The sequence below is a fragment of the Strigops habroptila genome, chromosome Z (assembly GCF_004027225.2).
Source record: "Strigops habroptila isolate Jane chromosome Z, bStrHab1.2.pri, whole genome shotgun sequence".
In the NCBI taxonomy this organism is placed as follows: domain Eukaryota; kingdom Metazoa; phylum Chordata; class Aves; order Psittaciformes; family Psittacidae; genus Strigops; species Strigops habroptila.
Window position 1 is genome coordinate 17,591,971 of NC_044302.2, and position 19,057 is coordinate 17,611,027.

The 19,057-nt window shown below is 38.0% G+C and overlaps 1 protein-coding gene across 3 annotated transcripts in view; it reads left to right on the forward strand.

The window, feature by feature from the left end:
- FTO (FTO alpha-ketoglutarate dependent dioxygenase) overlaps nucleotides 1-12,955 on the forward strand; it is a 248,238-nt gene extending 235,283 nt beyond the window's left edge. For all 3 annotated transcript variants that reach the window (XM_030512880.1, XM_030512883.1, XM_030512881.1), the window contains one exon: nucleotides 11,903-12,955. In XM_030512880.1, coding sequence (XP_030368740.1) covers nucleotides 11,903-12,053 — 151 coding nt within the window. In that variant the 3' untranslated portion in view covers nucleotides 12,054-12,955. The remainder of the gene's footprint in view (nucleotides 1-11,902) is intronic.
- Nucleotides 12,956-19,057: the final 6,102 nt, after the last annotated feature.

Sequence of the window (19,057 nt, forward strand, 5' to 3'; positions counted from 1 at the left end):
CAATTTTTTACTTTCTGTTGAGGCAAGATAGTTTTACGAATAACTCTGAAGTTTACTCCGAAGGCCATTTCAATCGTCTGTAGATCTTATGATATTATGTTACCTTCTTTTGTTTCAAATTCACAGCATAAGAAAGAGAAAGAATGACATAAATTGGATGTTAGAAGAGTCCTGAAGATAGACATCAGAAGAATTCAAGAGTAAGAAAAGAACTCAGCATTATTTGTTATTTTCCATCCTAAAGTAAAAAGAGAACAAAGCATCAAAAGCATCAGTAGTGAGAGGTATCTCAAAGCCAGGACTATATATCATAGCATATAAAACAAGTGAGTTGGCACCACTAAAAGGTCTAAAGTCTTAGTCTGTGGTTTAAAGTCATTGATATTGCAGTCAGAAAGATCCCTTACACCATGGAAAATAGTATGAAAAGCTATATGCATTTGTTGCAATAGGTGTCTTAGGTTTTACCTACTGGTAGCATTTTGGTACTCACTAGACTTGAATAAGTCTTTCTGGTGCTGAGAGAATTCAAGACCCCTGATAGAGTCTTATGGATCAGGATCTTGCACTTTTTTTAAACACTCATGGAAATAGTGTCTGTGAAAGTAGGGCTGAATGAGATGTGTGTGTTTTATTGTGTGTTTAAATTGATTACTGTCATATTCTATGAAGGAAGGTGCATTCCTATCTAATAACTTTACATCAATTCAGTCTGTACTGGTATTTCAGTTGGCATTAAAAGTATTGCAGAATTACATTAATTGCAAAATTTTGAGGTATAGTGATGCTGAACTGTAACACCGAATTTCTTCCCTTAATGCAGTTGAAAATAAGAAATGCATTTATTCACATTGTATTTTAGCAATGGTCATTATTTACAAGTTAAAATAGAAAAGGATATGTAACACCTATGTATAATGTAATGTATAATAAAACCAAAGGATAAGTAGAAAAAATTCTGAGGTCTTGTTTGGTAATCAGAAAGATTACTCCACCTACAGAAGTAGAGAAGCATATTTAGCATATTGTTGCCATATGATTTTTATTTGTGCCTATATATATATAGGCATATATATACGTGTTACACTATATGTAACGTGTGTATATATATATATGTTACACTATAGCATTTCCTGGAACATCAAGTCTATTTCTCTGCCAGCACTGGAATTTTTTTTGGTGGTATATTTTTATAGTGATTTATCCATAAAATATCACTGAATAAAGCTGCAGCCATGGAGAAATTCTGCAGTGATTGAAATGTGATTAGTTACATGAGGCTTTCTTCTTTTATTCCTAAACTTCTTTTTCCTCTCTTTGAGACTTACAGCCTTTCTTGTATCTGTTTTTCTCATTTCCCTATTATTTGTTCTCTCCTGCTTCTGTCTGACCTCTTGTTGACCTAAAGGAAACTGTGTTTTAGTCCATAGGATTGCATTGCTCTTATAGTATTAGTTCCAATATATGTTATAAACATTCTGGTTGCAGGCTACAGCCGAGGTGCACAACACAGGGAAGACAATGTAGTTCTGCAGCACAATAAACCTTTTTTTTTTTTGTTCCCTAAGCCACATAGGAGTTCAAGGCCATATCTTTTGCCAGAAAATGTGCTGTAAGCTCCTCTTATATAAGTGAGTATATATCCAGGGAGAGGTGTATATACGTACACATATGTATGCATACCACAAGTTACAGTGATAAACAAGATCTTAATTTCAGTATGCAAATAGAGTTAGTCTTGTGGTTTTTTGGCTTTCCCAGTCTATCGTAGTTTTCTTTTGGCTAATGAAAAGTGCAAATGCACCTGAATGAAAAAAAGCTAATGAGAGCTGTATTTCAGTAACAGTCCCAGAGCAGCTAGACAGTATGGCTTCTGGGACACAACCTCTGTGTGTCACTCTCTCTAGGAAATATCAACAAAGGACCGTATCATGTAAAATCATACACAGAGTCCTTCTTGCACAGTAGTTACTACAAATATCTAAGTCTGTGATTCCATTCTGCTCCCCAGTGCTGCCCCTTCAATGTCACCGTTGCTTAGTTCCTGATGGAAGCTGCGGGATTTTGAGGATGGGTTGTGTTAGCAGCTTGCAGCACTTTGGAAGGGAGCACTTTGAAAGGATTACGTAGCTTTGAAGCTGAAAAGATATAGCCCATTTCTGTCCAGTCTGATTTAAGGATCAAGTGATACTGATAGTCATGTTTCTGTTGATTTTACTTTCTACACATAACAGATAGGGATTTGTCATACAGCAGTTGATTTTTATTAACATGAAAAGTTGTCTTATAGAAAAACACAGGAGAAAACACTCAACAAGAAAAATGTTTCCGCTTTCTTGCAGAAGTCCAGAGCCCGCAAACCCTGAAGTTCTTTGAAAAATGGGATTCCTTACTTTAAATGATGGGGCATTAAACGGGAGGGTCCTCATCCTGCAGTGTCATCTAAAACCACCCAATGTTTACATTTCTCCTTGACCGTATGACATCCACATAAAAGGAGTACAAAAGAGAAAGTGAAACAGTACATGATGCTGGAAGCATCATTAACTTTTCACTGGCATTCTTTTGGAAAATACAGCATCTTTTCAAAAATGTGCCATATGCATGGCTCAGCCCCAGAGCTTCCAGGAGTCTAATACTGGCGAGGGAGGGCATCTGTAGCCCCCTGGGAAGCAGGCTGTGGAGATTTCCTTTTCTCCTCTTTGTTGGTTTTTGTTTCCATTTCCTTTTCCTTTCTTTTTCTCAGTCATTTAACACTGTTCTGCAGAACAGAGGGGAGCATCTGGACCTAAGTAAACACCCAATAAAATAAGTGGGGGAAGTTCACAGCTCCCTTGGTGCTATTGCGTCTGTCTGTCTGGTTGTGGACTCAACAAGATAACCATGCATCAGTTTACATTGTCCAGGCTATCTCCACAAGCAGAAGTGCTTGAAACCTTATTTTAATAGAAGCTTAGATTCTGGAGAATACTGTAAAATCTCTCCAAAGGCTCCAAATCAGCAATTCCATCTGTGTTTCTGCAAATGTAGAAGAACAATGCCCCAGCTGATTGTGCAAACAGAATGAAAATAGTTATTTTAAAAGTGCATAAAATCAATACTTTGGGGAAAACAAGTCAGCTGTGTTTATACTCAGTGTATAGCAGACATTTTGTTTCTTTGTCTGAAAAAATCATAGGAAAGCAAGAATGCTAGGTGAAATAAAACAGCTGATCATACAGCGCAACATAGGGGACTGGAACATCAGATGCCTCGGCAAAGGCTTAGAGCATTTTAGGTTCCTTTTGAGAGAATATAAATTGTATTGAGGTTTATATATTTCTATGTTGTTTGAAGTCAAAGCCAAATATTCCCAGCACAGAGGGAATAACTCACATCCCATTGCTGATCATGAAAAGTATATAACTAAATCTACGTCTGTGGTGCTGAAAATTTCCTCCCAAATGCTGTCTTTTTTGGACTGATGGGATTTTTTGCAGGTATTGGTATGAAGGGCTGTGTGTATAAATATGTATGAACGTGCTTCTCATACCATCCGGATACACTGCTTGTATGTATTATTCTGAAAATGGGAAACAAAAACATCTGAGAAACAGGGCTGAAAGGGAACAATTTGTAGACCTGTAGGTTAAATTGGATTAAACTTCATCTTTCAGCAAATTCTATGTTATTTATTCAGTGTTTCTCTGGGGGTTTTCCCTACCCCCTCCACATTATAGAGAGCAGTGATGTTTCTTAATTAAAGAAAATCAACCAATCATGGAATGGAGGCTGCCCCACACAGCCATCCTCTTGTGGGAATAGGAGGTGCACTGATTTTCTCATGGACAGTTTCTAGGTCTATTGAACAGAGGCCACAGAGGAGAGGAAAAGCTCTGTCTGGAGAAGCCAGGTTTGCATCACGCATCTGATGCCAGCACTGTTCTTGGTGGCATTACAGTTGCTGCAGTGCCATTTACTAGGTATTGCCCTTTGGTAGGGTGGAGTTGGTAGACGTGGTAAGGAAGGTCATTGATAATCTCATCAAAAGTATCTTTTGGGTAGATTTCTGTTTATTAATTCACCCACAGTAAAGGTGAATATGTCAGAGAAAGGAGCTTCTTGTGTCCTCTTTTCTTCCATTATTCCTACCCAGACCTGGAATGTCTCTGAGGTTTTGGGGCTTTCTCTTACAATCCTCACTCTGTAGCTGAAGATACTGTGCAGCAAATCTTTCCCATAGTTTGTTCGCTTGATAGTTTAGAAAGACTGAAGTATATTTTTAATTAATATTGTAGCAAAAAGAAAAAAACCTGATTTTTTTTTTCTCTCTACAGTTAAAGCAGAGCAAAACATTCTTTAAAAAATAGTTTTTGAGGTTTTCATGTATTTCTACAAGTACTTGTGAAGCACGCTGGTGCACCACTTGAAAACTCTTAGCAGTTGGACTCCACCAGTGCTTTGGTTGCTGTTATTTCAACATTTGGAGAGTATTAACAATTTAAGTTTTTCTCTTACCTGATTTACAATTTGAGTAACAATAGCAACTCTGATATTCTCAAGGTCATGGAACTATCACTTAAAGCTCTTCACTGTCAGCTTATTGATCTCTCTCCTGCCTCTCCATGGAACAGCAAAACACCCTCTGCAGGCCAGTGTTAAAAGATGGACTCTACCATAGATTCACTTTGTAGAAGTACGCACAGGGATAATGCTGGCTGTTTTCAGGCTATTCTGCTGTGTCATCAGTGATGCCGCAGGATATTTTGGCAGCCTCTCATTTCCAGGGAATGGCTGACTTCGGAGGCATAAAGCTCTTGGGTCAGTGACTGTAAACTTTGGTTCTGTAGTAAGAGCCAAATGACACAAGTCATTATCAACTTTCAAAAGAAGCAGACAGGAAAGATCTTCTAACATGCCATCATGTGTATTTTTACTTGCATATTTTGCAGCTGATACATGTTTTTTTCTTGGATTAAAATTTAACTGATATTGCCTCTATCCCTTCATAAATCTGGCATTTTCTTCTCAAGTTTCTTATCTGGAAACAAACTCATTTTGTCCCTTCTATAAATGCAGTCCCAGTCTCAGCCCTTACTTATGGCTGGGCACACTGTAGTTACAGCACATGAAAGAACATCAGCAGTGACTTAATGTAAGTGGGACAGACTCCTTGAGAATACACTGGGGATCAGATGTTCAAAAGAATGAAGCACTCTGCTCTCTTTCCATCTGGCCACTTCATTTCACTGCCTGTTTGGTACCAGAACTTCTGAAATCTTGTTTGCAAAGTCAAATATTGATGTAATTTGTTTTGTTCTTAAAAGGCAGCGTAAACCTGGTTTTAGATGTGGAGAGTCACAGTAGGGACAAGCATGGAAAAAGTGAAAAATACTCTCTGTCAAAGTTCATAGCTTTCTGATTGGTTAATTGAAAAAGCGAAGGATATATTTGGATTCAGGGTTAGATTGAATGCATAACTTTATGAATAACTTTAAAAATTCCAGTTTGGGCATGGAAAAAAAAAATAGGATTCTGTTGGTGATGAAGATAAAGAATTTACAGCCATATAAAGGAAACATTTTTCATACTGTTCCATTTCAATGTATTTACATTTTCTCTGTCCTTTGGGTTTTTTCCAGGAAACTGTATTTAAGGTAGAAATTATGGCAGTTAATCATAATACCAAGTGAAAGACTTGCAAATATTTTCTTGATTATGTTTTACAGAGTTGAAAAAAAGAGATTAGAAAACATTCCACCCTTACCTGTGTTACAATGAGGCATTAACTAACCCCCATTTTCCAAACTTTGGTGAAACCCCTCAACTTTGGTGAAGTTCCAGCTGAAATACTGATTTTTTTATATGTTATATCCTCTCCCATGTCTTGGATTAGATCTCCAGAAGAAGTATTCCCAGGAGAGCATAGGAATGGCTTCCCTCTGATACAGCTGAGCTGGGCTGGAGTTCTGTCCATGCCAATGTGGGCACGGGTGATGTAATGGCTGGTGCATGTTTGGCTCCCAGTGGAAGAGTTGCCATTTCTTCAACTGTGTTTGGTTTCGCTGTTCTTTGAGAACAACATGTCCTTTCTCCCCAATGGCAAGGAAAGATGCCTTCCACCTCTGTGAAACCAGCACCTTTTGTTTTGCACGTTTCTGCAATTGTCTCAGCTTTGTGCTGAGCTCTGGAATTTGACTATGGGTACACTAAAGCTCTAGTGGGGTTGCCTGAGATATGACCTATATAATTGCCCTCACCGTTTGACCCCCATATTGTTCTATGGGGCAAGGTAGGAGCAATGCAGGCTTCACGTGGTCCCCTCCAGTGACTGATCTCAGAGGTCAGCAGCTCCTCACTGGGTGGCTGGCAGAATGTCCCATTCATCACCACTGGTATGTGGTGGACACGCTGACAAGTAGATCCAGGCATAATGATGTTCTCAGCAGTCTACCTGATGGCCTTAAACCTTAATCAGTGGTTGAAATTTTTCACTTGTTGCCAGCTACTGTGACCAAGCAGGTGCCTGGAGTACAAGAAAACTTAAAATTTGGCATATAGTAATTTCTGAAATAGCTGATGCTGGAACAGGCACCCAACTGGAAAGCAGCTGCTTTTCAGATTTCTCTCCCCAGTCAGTTTTATAATGAATTACATTTCTCCCTTCCATCTTTTAATTTCTCAGGAAGAGATGTGAAAGTTCAGTCCTTCAAATAATGGGAGTGACTTCTTAGGGACTTTATCCCAATCCTATCTATGTCCAAAAGGGAAGGAGAATATGTATTTACAGCATCAATTTGAGTTTTTACTTTAGAGGTGTTGTGTGCTTTAGTGAGAAATTCAGTTTGATAAAACATATTTTTTCTTTTTATGGCAACTTTGAAGTTACAGAACATCACCTCTTGTTACTCCACATTGTATTACCTGACTTACAATTGCCAATAACACAACCACCCGTGTAAATGGATAAAACATTTAAATTCAGTATCCGTTGCTAAATTTCACTTTGAGAAACTATATTCAACCTGTTTCATTCCTCCCATAGTTTCTTTTGGATGGTTTTTATTATTATGCCTTCTAGCTCATGTCTATTGTGATTGGTTTCTGGAAGAGTGTTTGAAATCTTGGCCTCGTTGAAATCACTGGAAGTTTCATCTTTTACTTTAGTGGTATCAGGTTTTAATTGTGATGCACTCAGCAGCAGAAGTAAATTTGTTGTACCTGTCAATGGTATACACTATTAGAAAAAGAAAACTCAAGGTTAACTTACTTGAGTAATTGTATGTATCTGATGTATGTAATCTCATATTTTCTCTGTGCTTTACATGACAGTTCAGATAGCTGAGAATGTACTGTGTTGTCTTGCATATGCTCTGGCAACTAAGAATGTCAGCTTGAAATGGCACAGGATAATCTTAACACTGGGATTAGAGTAACTATGCATAGTTTGCATGATAATTTCCAGGCAGAGGAAAGATTTGAAGGACAAGGATGAAAAAATCCAAATCTGCAAGCAAAGCTCTATTGTGTTACCTGTGCTGTTGGGATCTGTGTTCACAGAGCAGAGCTGTGTTGGAATGGTGATAAATAAACCATATTTGATCAGACCCACATTTGCAAAGTCATTGTGAGTATTAAGAATGGAAGATGCTGTCTAGAAAAGCTACTGCTGTTATCAAAGCATCATCCAGGTTAGCAGTATTGTACCATTTTAACCAGTGTCAGTATGTGTTTAATGAATGCATTTGTCTTAGTAGGGTGGTCTGAACACTGTTCTTACCTGGGCTATTGATTTAAAAGATACTGTGAAGTTCTGAATAACAGCTCCTTAACACCTTTATCCTAGCATGAATGGAGAAAGGAAATATCTCCCGTGTAAAACATAATTTCAGGAATGATAGAGTAAGCCTGTATGGGTGGGTGCGTACTTTTGCACATGCAGAGCAAATACCCCTTCTTCCCTTTCTGACCATACCAGTACATATGGAAGATGGCCAGACCCATGTTCCTCGACTTACCTTATGAATTTCCACGTGTTCTGTGTCGGTCTTTGAACTGCCAGGGGTAGGCAGCTAAATTAGTACCATCTAGGAAACAGGACTGTTCATATCATCTCCTCACTCCTAACAGGCCTGTGCAGTTTGAGCCACAAATTGACCCTTATTGATCTGATTTGACTATACCTCTGTGGAGCAGACGAACACTCAAGCACTGCAATCGAATCCAGGGACCCTAATTCACAGTACCATATTTAGGTTCCTAGCTAATAATTCTTATTTGCATTACTCACATTCATCAGGAGAACCTGTGACCACTTCCTGGCCTATATGCATTCCGGTTGCTGACAACAGAACAAAAAAGTATCTACTCTGAAAAAAGAGTGTTTTAAGTATATTGATACTTGATACTTACTAGTTGCAAAACTTAACTGTTAGAAAGATGACTGTTTTCCAAATCAATGGCTCGCGCATTACTGTAAAATACATCGATTAAAAACAAAGCATAACATTAGTCATTTAGTCAGTAGAGTGATGCAATACTGAAATAAATTTATCCTTGACTTTTGCATTAACCTTTTATTGACTGCTTGCATACTCGTAATTAACACACACTTTAGCTAGCTTGGTTAATTTTAGCGTTGTGATCAGTGTCTCTAATGTAGCTGACACCCTGATCATCAAAATGTCAGTGCAGCCCAGGGGACTCTAACCAGGCAACTGTCTGTCCCATGAATGTGCACCTGCCCACAGTGAAAATAGCCACCTTCCAAGGGGAAGCATTATGTATTGTCATACAAATAGTCATACAGTCATACCAATGTTTGTAATGACTTAGGCGAACTTAAATTAATATTTAGCTATTGGTAAATATTAATGATCAAAGTCCCTTTGGCAAAAGGAGACAAAAGGGGGCTCAAAAATGTGTGAAGTTTACAGGGGAGAGGCGGTGAGAGTATTCAGCACAGTAGTAACTAAATGCTCCTTAAAAATGGGCACTTTTTAACTGAAACTGGCACAGGTCTTGATTGTTTTAGCAAGAAAGTAGGGACCATGGAGTTTTGTGCATTTTGCATATCTTTAGACAAATCATCCTTTCTGTACTATGTTGGTGAACATGTAGTATTATCAGGGTGTTGGAGGAAAATTGCTCCGAAATATGTCATGGAAGTTTTTCTCTTCTCCTGATGCAAATAAGGTATGAAAGATGCCTCTTGGTTTGGCATCTGTTCTGTCTGTCAGATCATGTGTTATTCCCACTCTTAACACATTTTGTGCGTATGATACACACAGATTAGATCTACTCTCTTTTGGAGATTTGACTTTGTTAAAGCAAGTAACAGTTTTTAATTGATATATAATATTTTAATTAACTTACAATACTAGAAATCTTGGTACTTTCCCACTACCATCATACTTCAGTGTTTGCAGTGTTTCAGACATGGAGCTTCATGAATTCTTTTGTATCTGGGAAAAGAAAGAATTTCTTTTTATTCTGAGTTATCATTGCTAACTTATGTTCGCTATCTTGTCTCAGATATAAAGGAATTTGAAGTAATTCTGTGCAGTTATTTAAGTGCCTTTGCTCTGCATCAGTTAAAAATGGTGCTGCTATCCTTCTGCAGGATCTTCAGGTCTATTACTCTGCTACAAATTAAAGACCATTGTAGTTACAGTTTCTCTGACAGAAATTTGTTAAAATCAGTAGTAATACACTCATCTGGAAAGGACTGCTTTTGCACCCTAATTCTCTCTCACACACATCTGCTATTAACAACACAGTTTTCACTGAGAGGAGAAACGTACCTACTTTTAGCTTCTTCACCATTTCAGAGCCCTCTTCATTACCTTGCGTGTCTCTTTTTTCCCTTTCTCTCTCACGCCACCTTTTTCCTCACTTTTGGTGTTCAGGCATTTGTGTTGCTGTAACTGTGGCAGCAGTCACAATGATGCTGTGACTGGACAGCCCATGAGCAACTATTCTCAGTTTTGCAGACCACATAACATGCCTGCAGTGTTTACTGGCTGAGCTTCTTGATTTGTCATCTGCAATATTCTCTACATGGTTCATTTATCCACTTAGAGATTGAAATGCTTAAACTGGAATATCTTATACTACCCAGTAAATTGAGTGTATTATTTTGTGCCAAGACAGAAAATAAAGCAAGGTTTTAGAAGCCTTATAGAGTTATGCTGTAATTAGTTTCAGCTTCCCCTGCATATTAATTTTCTCTTGTTCCTCTCCATAATTTGGAAAGTGTTTTCAGAACATGATGGTACAATCAGTTAAGTACCTCTCAGAACTCATACACTAAACTGCATTTGCTCTAACAACTATTATAAAGCAGCCGGCAAAACAAATCCTCTGTTATTCTGTACAGTGCAGCTTATCAATGCAAACAGTTTAATATTTATGCTAAGAGGATTGTCACAAGTAGCTTCTGTTCCTTTAATTCTTGTTTTAAATAAATAATGAGAACATTTAAACACATTACTCTTCCCAGGGCCCTGAGGTCGGCTAATCTTATTATTTATGAAGTGATGTGCTACATAATAGTACTTAGTGCATGTTAACAGATGCTATTATCAGGGACTGATTTGGAGAGCTGAAGATATATTGGAATGTTATGTGTTAATACTGTCCTTGTAGTGTAATGTACGATGGATTGAGTGGTCAGGATGCTGGTGCGGCAATTAACCACACACCAACATGGGTGTAAAGCTGAAGTATGTTTTCTCATGGGCATTACACTGCCATTAATAACTCCCAAGAGAAGAAGACATCTTTCATTTGGAAACAGCCTCTTCCAGAAGGCTGACAGTGTAGACAAGGAAGTTGCATGTGTCAATGTTTCTAGAGTTCATTTTGCAGAGATGAAAGACGTATATATGTGTAAAACAACTTGAAAATTTATACCAAAATTATATGCTTTGTAGAACACGAATTTTAAAAAATGTCTTACAAGAGGCAAAAATGTATTTCTACAATTTGCTTGTTAGCTCTTTGAATAACTACGTAGACCTGCAGTATATACTAAAATTAGTGATGTTTAGCATTTTTCTGTGTCTTGCCCTGTTGCAAACATTAACGAATTAATCAGCAACATGCAAATTGTTTAAGAGGAGGGGAAAAGAGAGGGGCAGAAATCCTTGAACTGTGACCGTTTTTTTGGTGCAGCATGTTGTATTATAGCCTAATCTTAAGAGACGTGATGGTTGCCACTTACAAAACTTTCCTCTGCAGGCTGCAGTTCAGTTGAATAGACTTCAGTAGTATTGATGAATAATCCATTTAATAAAAAACACTGTAATTTAAACATCTTCTCTGGGGACTACCATACACTAACCTCTTAATTTAATTTTATTGAAGTTTTGCCCACCTATTCATCATTGGAAGTTGTTATTAACCGCCATTTCCATTTATCTTTATAGAATTTTCTCGTTTTATATTGCCTTTTTCAGAGCTAAGCAGGTTGATACACTTGTAAATCTCCAGAATCTACAAAGCTAGTCCAGCTTCTGTAATATTGTTTAATCTATCCCCCCTGACCTTAATGCAGTAAATTCAGTTTAATCTTTCTCAATAATCTAGTAATACATTGGAAACTGGCAAACATTTAAATCTGATAATGGTTTAATCACATACTTTAAATAACAGCTGAGATAATGAAAAAATACTTCACCATATAAAGGTGCACTAACCGAGTTTTCTCTGTGATTGGCTTTTTGAGAAATCCCTATAGAAAATACAAAACCTACAACAGAAATCCACTGGAAATGAACAATCCATTTGGTCAGAAAATGTGGTATTTCTTTTTTATTATCATCTTTCTCTTGGAATTAATGCACGAATGTATCCTCACTGAGTATTCAGTTTCTTCATACAATTTTACTTAAGTAGTTCATCTGTTTACCTTTCATTTCAGATGCCAGTCAGAAGCAGCCGAGAGCTTGCCAGAAGACCAGAAACCAGAAAGCCATCCCTTCTGGACAGATGATGAGTGTAATATGCCTCTGCCATATGATCTTGAAGAAGTAATTGCTGATCTACAAAATCGTGTTCAGTGGGTAGAATAACAAGTGACCTTCCAGCCTAGAATTATTGACGCTCATCATTTGCAGTTTATCATAAATCTTTTTAGCTTTATGATTCCTTGAACATGCCTTATTTTATGTATCAATGCAGATTTTACCAGTCTTCCCACAGTACCTTAGGTACTGTCTCGTAATAAAGAAGACCAGGCCCCAGATCTACAGAAATGGGTGGCTTTTAAAACCTGAAGTCCAGAACACCAGCCTCAGTTCTCTCCTCCACTCTTAATTCCCATTGACCCTACAGCCCATGGATATCCATGTTTACACAAGTTCCCTTGGAGTCTAAATTTCAGCTTCCATGGTTGCCCAGAGCTGCCTCTGGCTTGACAGGTTTGAGCAACACAAGGTGTAGCTCACACCTGTGACAAAGCAGAATCCATTATCTTGGTGTCCTAGTAAGAGGCCAGCTTGTAGTGGGCCTGCTGGGTAGCTTCAGAGTAGATCTGTGACATCTTCATCCACTAACACAGACGGAGGTGCAGGAGATGGTGGATAAAGCCCTTCATGCAGTGGCTCCTCATTAGAGCATGTGTTCAGATGAGGAACTCTGGAGGAGTATCCTGACATAGATCCCAAGACTTTCTTGCTGCTTTTCATCACGGCAGTTGAGCAGTGCTGGGAGAGATTTCTGATGTGAAAGATCCACCTCCTGGGCTCCCGGGAGCTCAGAATTTGGTTCCTAAGCATTACTTTGTTTCTGCATGTTGTGAATCCTTTTCTGAATCCTGTGAATCCTGTCTGAAGAGCTGATGGATCTAAGTAAGGGTTTCCAATTGGTGTGAGGTCCCCTGAGAGCAGATTTAGTGTGATATTGGACATTGCAACATCTGTGTTGATCTACTGAGATCTATGAGAACAAAACCAGAAAGACTATGAGAAATGGAGCTGTTTGTTTGTGATCTGTTTTGTAGTAACATGCTATAAAAAGAACAATTCTATGCTGGATGATACAGGGCACTTGTGAACGAGAGAGATTTCTCGTTTGGTTAAGTTGCTATTTTAACTTGAGCTGGTGTACGCCTTCTCTTTTGCCATAGAAAGCAAAAGAAAATCATATTATGGTGAAGCAGCACTGTCTGTATTACCACTTCAAAAGAAACCGGAGAGACTCAGAACTTGACATTGCCACAAAGAAATGAATATGCCTCGTGTTAATCTTCTGCTTAAACTCACTATTGAGGCCGGGCTTACATAGAGCAAAGCACTCTGCGCAGGGCTTCTGCTGCCGAAAATTGTACTTTTGACAGCATAACATATGCCAGACCTCCCTGGAGTTAAAGAAGCTGGGCCAGCAAAAATTCAGTTTTAGTGGTATAAAACTGTGTCCACACCTACCAGCTTTTGCCAAGACAATTACATCAAGTAGAGGTTGTACCTCTTAACACCTTTGGCGTGGCTGTGCCAGCAAAAGTATGAAGACCTGCATCAAGCATTTTCATTGTAGTCCAAGACTTCTGCAGAAACTGTTAGCCACCCTGTAGAATGTAAAGACTCTCTGAAGAATAAATTATTATTTAAAGTGGGTTTGAAAATATTATAACCTTTATCTATACATTTATCTATTGTCTTTTGTGCCACAGATTTCTTAACGTTTGGAAATTCTATGTCACGGGCATAGCTTTTTCTTTCCTTCACTATCTAAAGCTGGCTTTACCAGTGGGCAGATAGCATATATTTGGATTAATGCCACACTAGATACTGTTTACTTTGGAGATCACTTAGAGAAAAGCTAGCTGAAGATGTGGGAATTCTGCTTTTCGAAAGGCATGTCTCACAGAAACAGATATTACTTTGGAAATGAGCAAGATGAATTCAAACAAGCTAATGATGTAACACTGTTAACATAGCGTTTGAGGGGATTGTTTGTTTGTTTATGCTGTTACTTTATGATTATTTTGTGTTTAATTAAGCCCTACTAGAAACCATGGTGATCACAATATTGAAATGAATCTGACAGCCATTAAGGGTAGAGAAGGCACATCAATGCTGTAGTTTGTAGCTGAAGTGGAGGCATAGTTATTAAAAAATGAGCAGCAAATAATTATTTCCAGCAGTGGTGAAAAAAAAAACCAAAAAAACAAACCCCACTTTTTTTTTCCTTGTATTAAGAGACTGCTGGCAGCAATAATAGAATTTTTAAAAATACATGAATCTAGGTCTTTTCTGTGCTGAAGATTTAAGCTAGTGAATCAGCTGAACTAGTACTAGCTTCAGTGCAGTCAGATAGCACTCGTTTAAGCCATGGATGGCAATGACAGACAAATGAACACCTGCGGAATGGATAAGACCTGTGATTCACTGGCAAAATACCAATAATCAAGTGGTTAAAGAGGATTAATGCTCTATGTTGCATTCCAGTCTCACATCATCTAAATCAAGTGTAACTTGACTGAGTTCGATTGAGATACAGAAGTATAAGAAGATTTCGTATCTCCAAAGCCCACAGGATTTGATAGCAAAGACATGAGTAAGGTTGATGGAGCTGTTTGAAGCATGTAGTAATGCCAAAGGGTACCCCAAAACGAGAACATGGTTAAAGGTTAATATCTATAAAAAAACTGAGAGATCAAGTGTAAATTACTTCTGTGTTGGGACTGCATACTAGAAGCAGACAAATACTTCAATATTTTCTCTGCTTCATTCAAATAGTTATAATTTAGTTCATGTTGCAATGATACTTTGGCAATCTATTTATATTCCAGCAAGATTTCTATTTCTATTTTGGATGAGCTGAAAGGCGCAGCCTCTAATGGATGTCGTGCGTATAGCAGCTGTTTGCCAAGCCTGGGTGTTCTAGAAGCATGAAGACCAAGGTCAGTTTTTTTCAGGGAGGAGCTGAGAGTATAGATTAGTTTCTAACATTAGATTCAGTGATTCTTTTTAAATGGTGAAGTTCACGGCTTTGCTTACATTTACTTTTCATCAGCCATGAAAGAATTAAGGTAAAATAGTTCACTTGCACGTGTGAGTCAGGTTAAATGAATTGCAGAAGATACAGATCTGTTTGCCTGTCTGCACTTGCCTTTAGACAATATTCATCAATTTTACAAAAGCTACTGACTAAACATGGAACCAATACAAATGAAGTGCTTGAGGCAAGGGCTTTCTTTTAAAAATCTGATACAGAGTAGGTCTTACACTGATAGAAAGAAAATGTTGCCAGAAAATGAGAAACTTCTATTGTTTCTGTAATTTGGGGGATGAAAGGTAAAGGCTGTTTTTAAGTATTTGATAGAAAACTGCTGTGTTATGCAGTGTAATTAGAAATGTTTTTATAATGCTTTATTCATGTCTTCATATATGAAAATATTTTATCCTGTAGGTCCTTTCTTCTGTTTAAAAGGTTATGTAAATAAAAATAATAATCTCAGTACAGGAGATTTTAAAAGCATCGTACTTATGCTCTGAGCTTTACAGCAGATTCTGATTATCTGAAGTGTAAATAAGAATGCCATAAGTAATCACCAGCTGGAAACGGTCCAGGATGGGTAGCATGCAACGTAATAAAGATCCAAATCAGTTGCCTTATTGTTATCCAGATATAGTTTTAGTTTCACTGGCAATGATGCAAGATGCACTTTGAAGTCATGCTGGACTTTATGCTGGGGGACAGATTCAGGGATTCCAGTGCCATAACAGGGAAAAAAAGAAATTAAAAGAATACTAAAATCCATCATGAAAGACAGATAAAATATCGTAGTGTGTTACGAGTGGGCATTGCTCCCTTCTCAGTTATTGTAGTGCTGTTCCAATTAGTCCTGTGTCATGCAGTGGAATTTGGGCTAATATAGCAGTGGTTAAGCTAGCCCAGGAGCTGATGCCCAAGTTGAGATGAGAGGAGAGGAAGAAAGGTGAGATGGGATGCACATGAGAAGCAAGGATTGTGCTTTCTCAAGGCCAGTTTATTAACTGAACCCATATGGGAGTTATTGAGCACAAACTTGTACAGCGTAGGTCAGGATCTCTCCCTTAATAGTTACCACCTGGTGCAAAATAAATGTTGGCTCCTTAACCCCCCAGTCATGCCCCCAACAGCTGGTCCTCAGCTAGGACCATTGTCCTCTTGCACCAAGGTTGCAAAGTTAGAGAGTGATTGTTCTGCTGTAGCAACAGGCGTGAGAAACCCTGATCTCCAGCTTCAACCTCCACATCTGTCCTACAACCTCCTTGGACAGAGTACCTCTACTCAACATCTCTTTCCCATCTGAGATTCAAGTCACTGCAGCTCGTCTTCTGACCTATCCCACCAGGACAGTGAGCTGTTATGGGGAAAGGTCAAACAGAATGCTGTTTGCAGTGAGGTTCTGTCTCCAAAAATGACAACAAATGACAATTAATGCACTAATCTAGCATTAAAACGTGGAAGCTGTTAGGTAGTGACGAAATACTCAGGCAAAACCACCAACATTCAGTGTTTCTGAAGACTCCCAACCTACCCAATTCTGGCCATCACATCACCCCACCTGTAAGGGCAGAGACAATTCTGAATAGAACCACCACTCTTTTTCCAGTCTGAACTGAGACTCATCACCTTCAATGTGGCTGGGCTTGTATCTTAATTTGTATTCATCTGTCCTCTTCACCTTAGCCTGGGGGCATTCACTGAACAAGAGAAGATAATTTATACAATTGCAGAAAGACTCTGCTTAGTAAGGCTGCAGATCTGGCTGAATAACGTGTCAAATAAAAGCCAACAAATAACTGATAAAATTATCACATTAAAATGCTCATGTTTGGGTGTGAGCACTTCACACGACATGAAAACTATGATTTATCTTCTTGTTTCTTTGGAGATAGCATTCATAATTCACTCGATAGAAAAGGACATATAATGCTATGGTTTACATCCTCTAATACTCCACTGGTTTTACAGTGCTTCTCCATGATGAATCAGGATTTGGTCACAAAAGTTGTTCTCCTCCCCCTCCGTATTGTCAAATACTTGCTTTCATGCCAACACATCTTGGTCTGATTAGTCCCCTTGATTAGAGGCTAAAGTAAAAAGTCAGGTGTATAGGATTCCCATTATCCTTTATTTCACTGGTTCTAAGAACAGGTCAGATAGAGTTATTTCAGTGAAAATGTGAACAATCAACTTCTGTTTACCATTAACCTTCAGTTTTCTTTTCTTAAAATCAAATCAGGGCTTGGTAGGCAGTTATTTTCATACATGTCCCTTGATCAGTGGAACAATCTGTCAAAAGCCATTAAAGCCTCTATTAGGTTGAATTGCATTCAAAGCTAAACTATCCAATCATTTAAAGAGCTGTGACGATTGTTTCTAATATAGTATACGTTGATTTCTCTCTCTGAGTAGTACCATAGCTTTGAAACTAAGCATGTATGACTAGGGCTTTTTCCTATCCAGTATGTCCTGAGAAGCTTGTTTTCTTGTGAAAGATGAATGTCTACATGAAAAAGGAAAAAATGAGTGCAGTGAAATCACCTGTATATTCTCCAAAGCTTTTCCTCCGTTTTTTCCTATTTTAGTGTATCCATCATGGTGTAACGTATATGGAGTAGGAAGAGATTTCCTAAGGTGCTTTCCTCAAAAGCTTCACTGAAAAATTTAATTTTTAATCGTAATAATATTTTAAAGTGTCTTTTTATCGTAAGATCTCAGGATCCTTTACACAGAGAAACTGAGGCAGAGGTCAAAAGTGCAGCTGTGTTCTGACTGCTAGCACTGGAACTGAGCATACGTAATCCCTCCATCGCTGGAACGTCTCTATTACAGTTAATCAGCTCAGTTTACAGACTAGACCTTTTTTTCTCCAAAGATGTATCTGAAAGTGGAGCTGGAATCTGTCCTCCTCATGTCATATTTAACATACATTTAATTGCATAACACACAGTAATAAATAATGTAATAGAGATCTTTTAGGCCTCCAAATGTCTGATTAAACTTTCCAGTGAATCTGTTCTTTACATTTGAAGTCCCTGTGCTCTCTAATGGGAAGGGTAGATCCTGTTGGAACTAATAAATTGTTCCATGGATAATTTGCAGATACACAGTATATAATATAATACAACGCACACTCTCGTAGCTCTGTTTTAATTATGTCCACTGCACACCCCACAAGGTGGTATAACTGCTATATTAGGAAACTCTGAAGAAAATACGCTGTGGGTATTTGGGTGCTATTTATCAAGGTGAAGATGCATTGCTGGAGCAAACTGGAATGCTGGTTATGCACCTGTTAGCACTTTTGTCTGGTACCTATTTGGTAATCTGGTAGTACTTTACTGAGAGCAATGCTTTTCTAGTTATTTTGATGAGCATCCTAATAATTTATTACCCAAACATTATCAAAGCATTCCTCAATTCTTTCGTTGCTGTTCTTTCTTTTCTATCCACTGACACCCTTTTGTTTCTTTTTGTCTCACCATTTATAGTAATTTTATTAGCAAGTTGTGTTCTTTGTTAGACTGACATGACCTTAAAGTAAGAAAACTTAAAAACTATGTGTCAGATAACATTCTCTCAAATATGTTTCTTTTTAAACCAATTTAAAGGATATTTTTGCTTCTTGCTCATTTGATACTGCTACATGTGATTTTTATTAAATAAATTATTTAAAGGATCTGTTTGACTGTCATTTGTCCTCCAGAAGGTGTTAGGTCTTGTCTTCAATACCTCATTGTTGCAGTGCATGGAAGAAGAGTGTTACTTTTCACAACATCTAACTTCAGGTGCCTACATGAGAAAACTAATTTCTGTGATCTTCCTCTATGCCAAAGAGTGAGAGGTAAGCTTCTTCAAAGCAGCAAACCAAAGATCCTCGGAATCTACTATTCAGTGGGGAATCTCTCTCTCTTGCGACTGTATTGCAAGTCAAAGTTAGGTGGCATAGTTATCCTCATCTGCTTACACTGACAATTTAAAGTAGATAGAAAAAATAATGGGGAATTTGTTGTTATTCTTTAAATTGATAGAATTAAATTGTGGTTATATCACATATTTTCTAGTAAGGAAGGTGGATTAA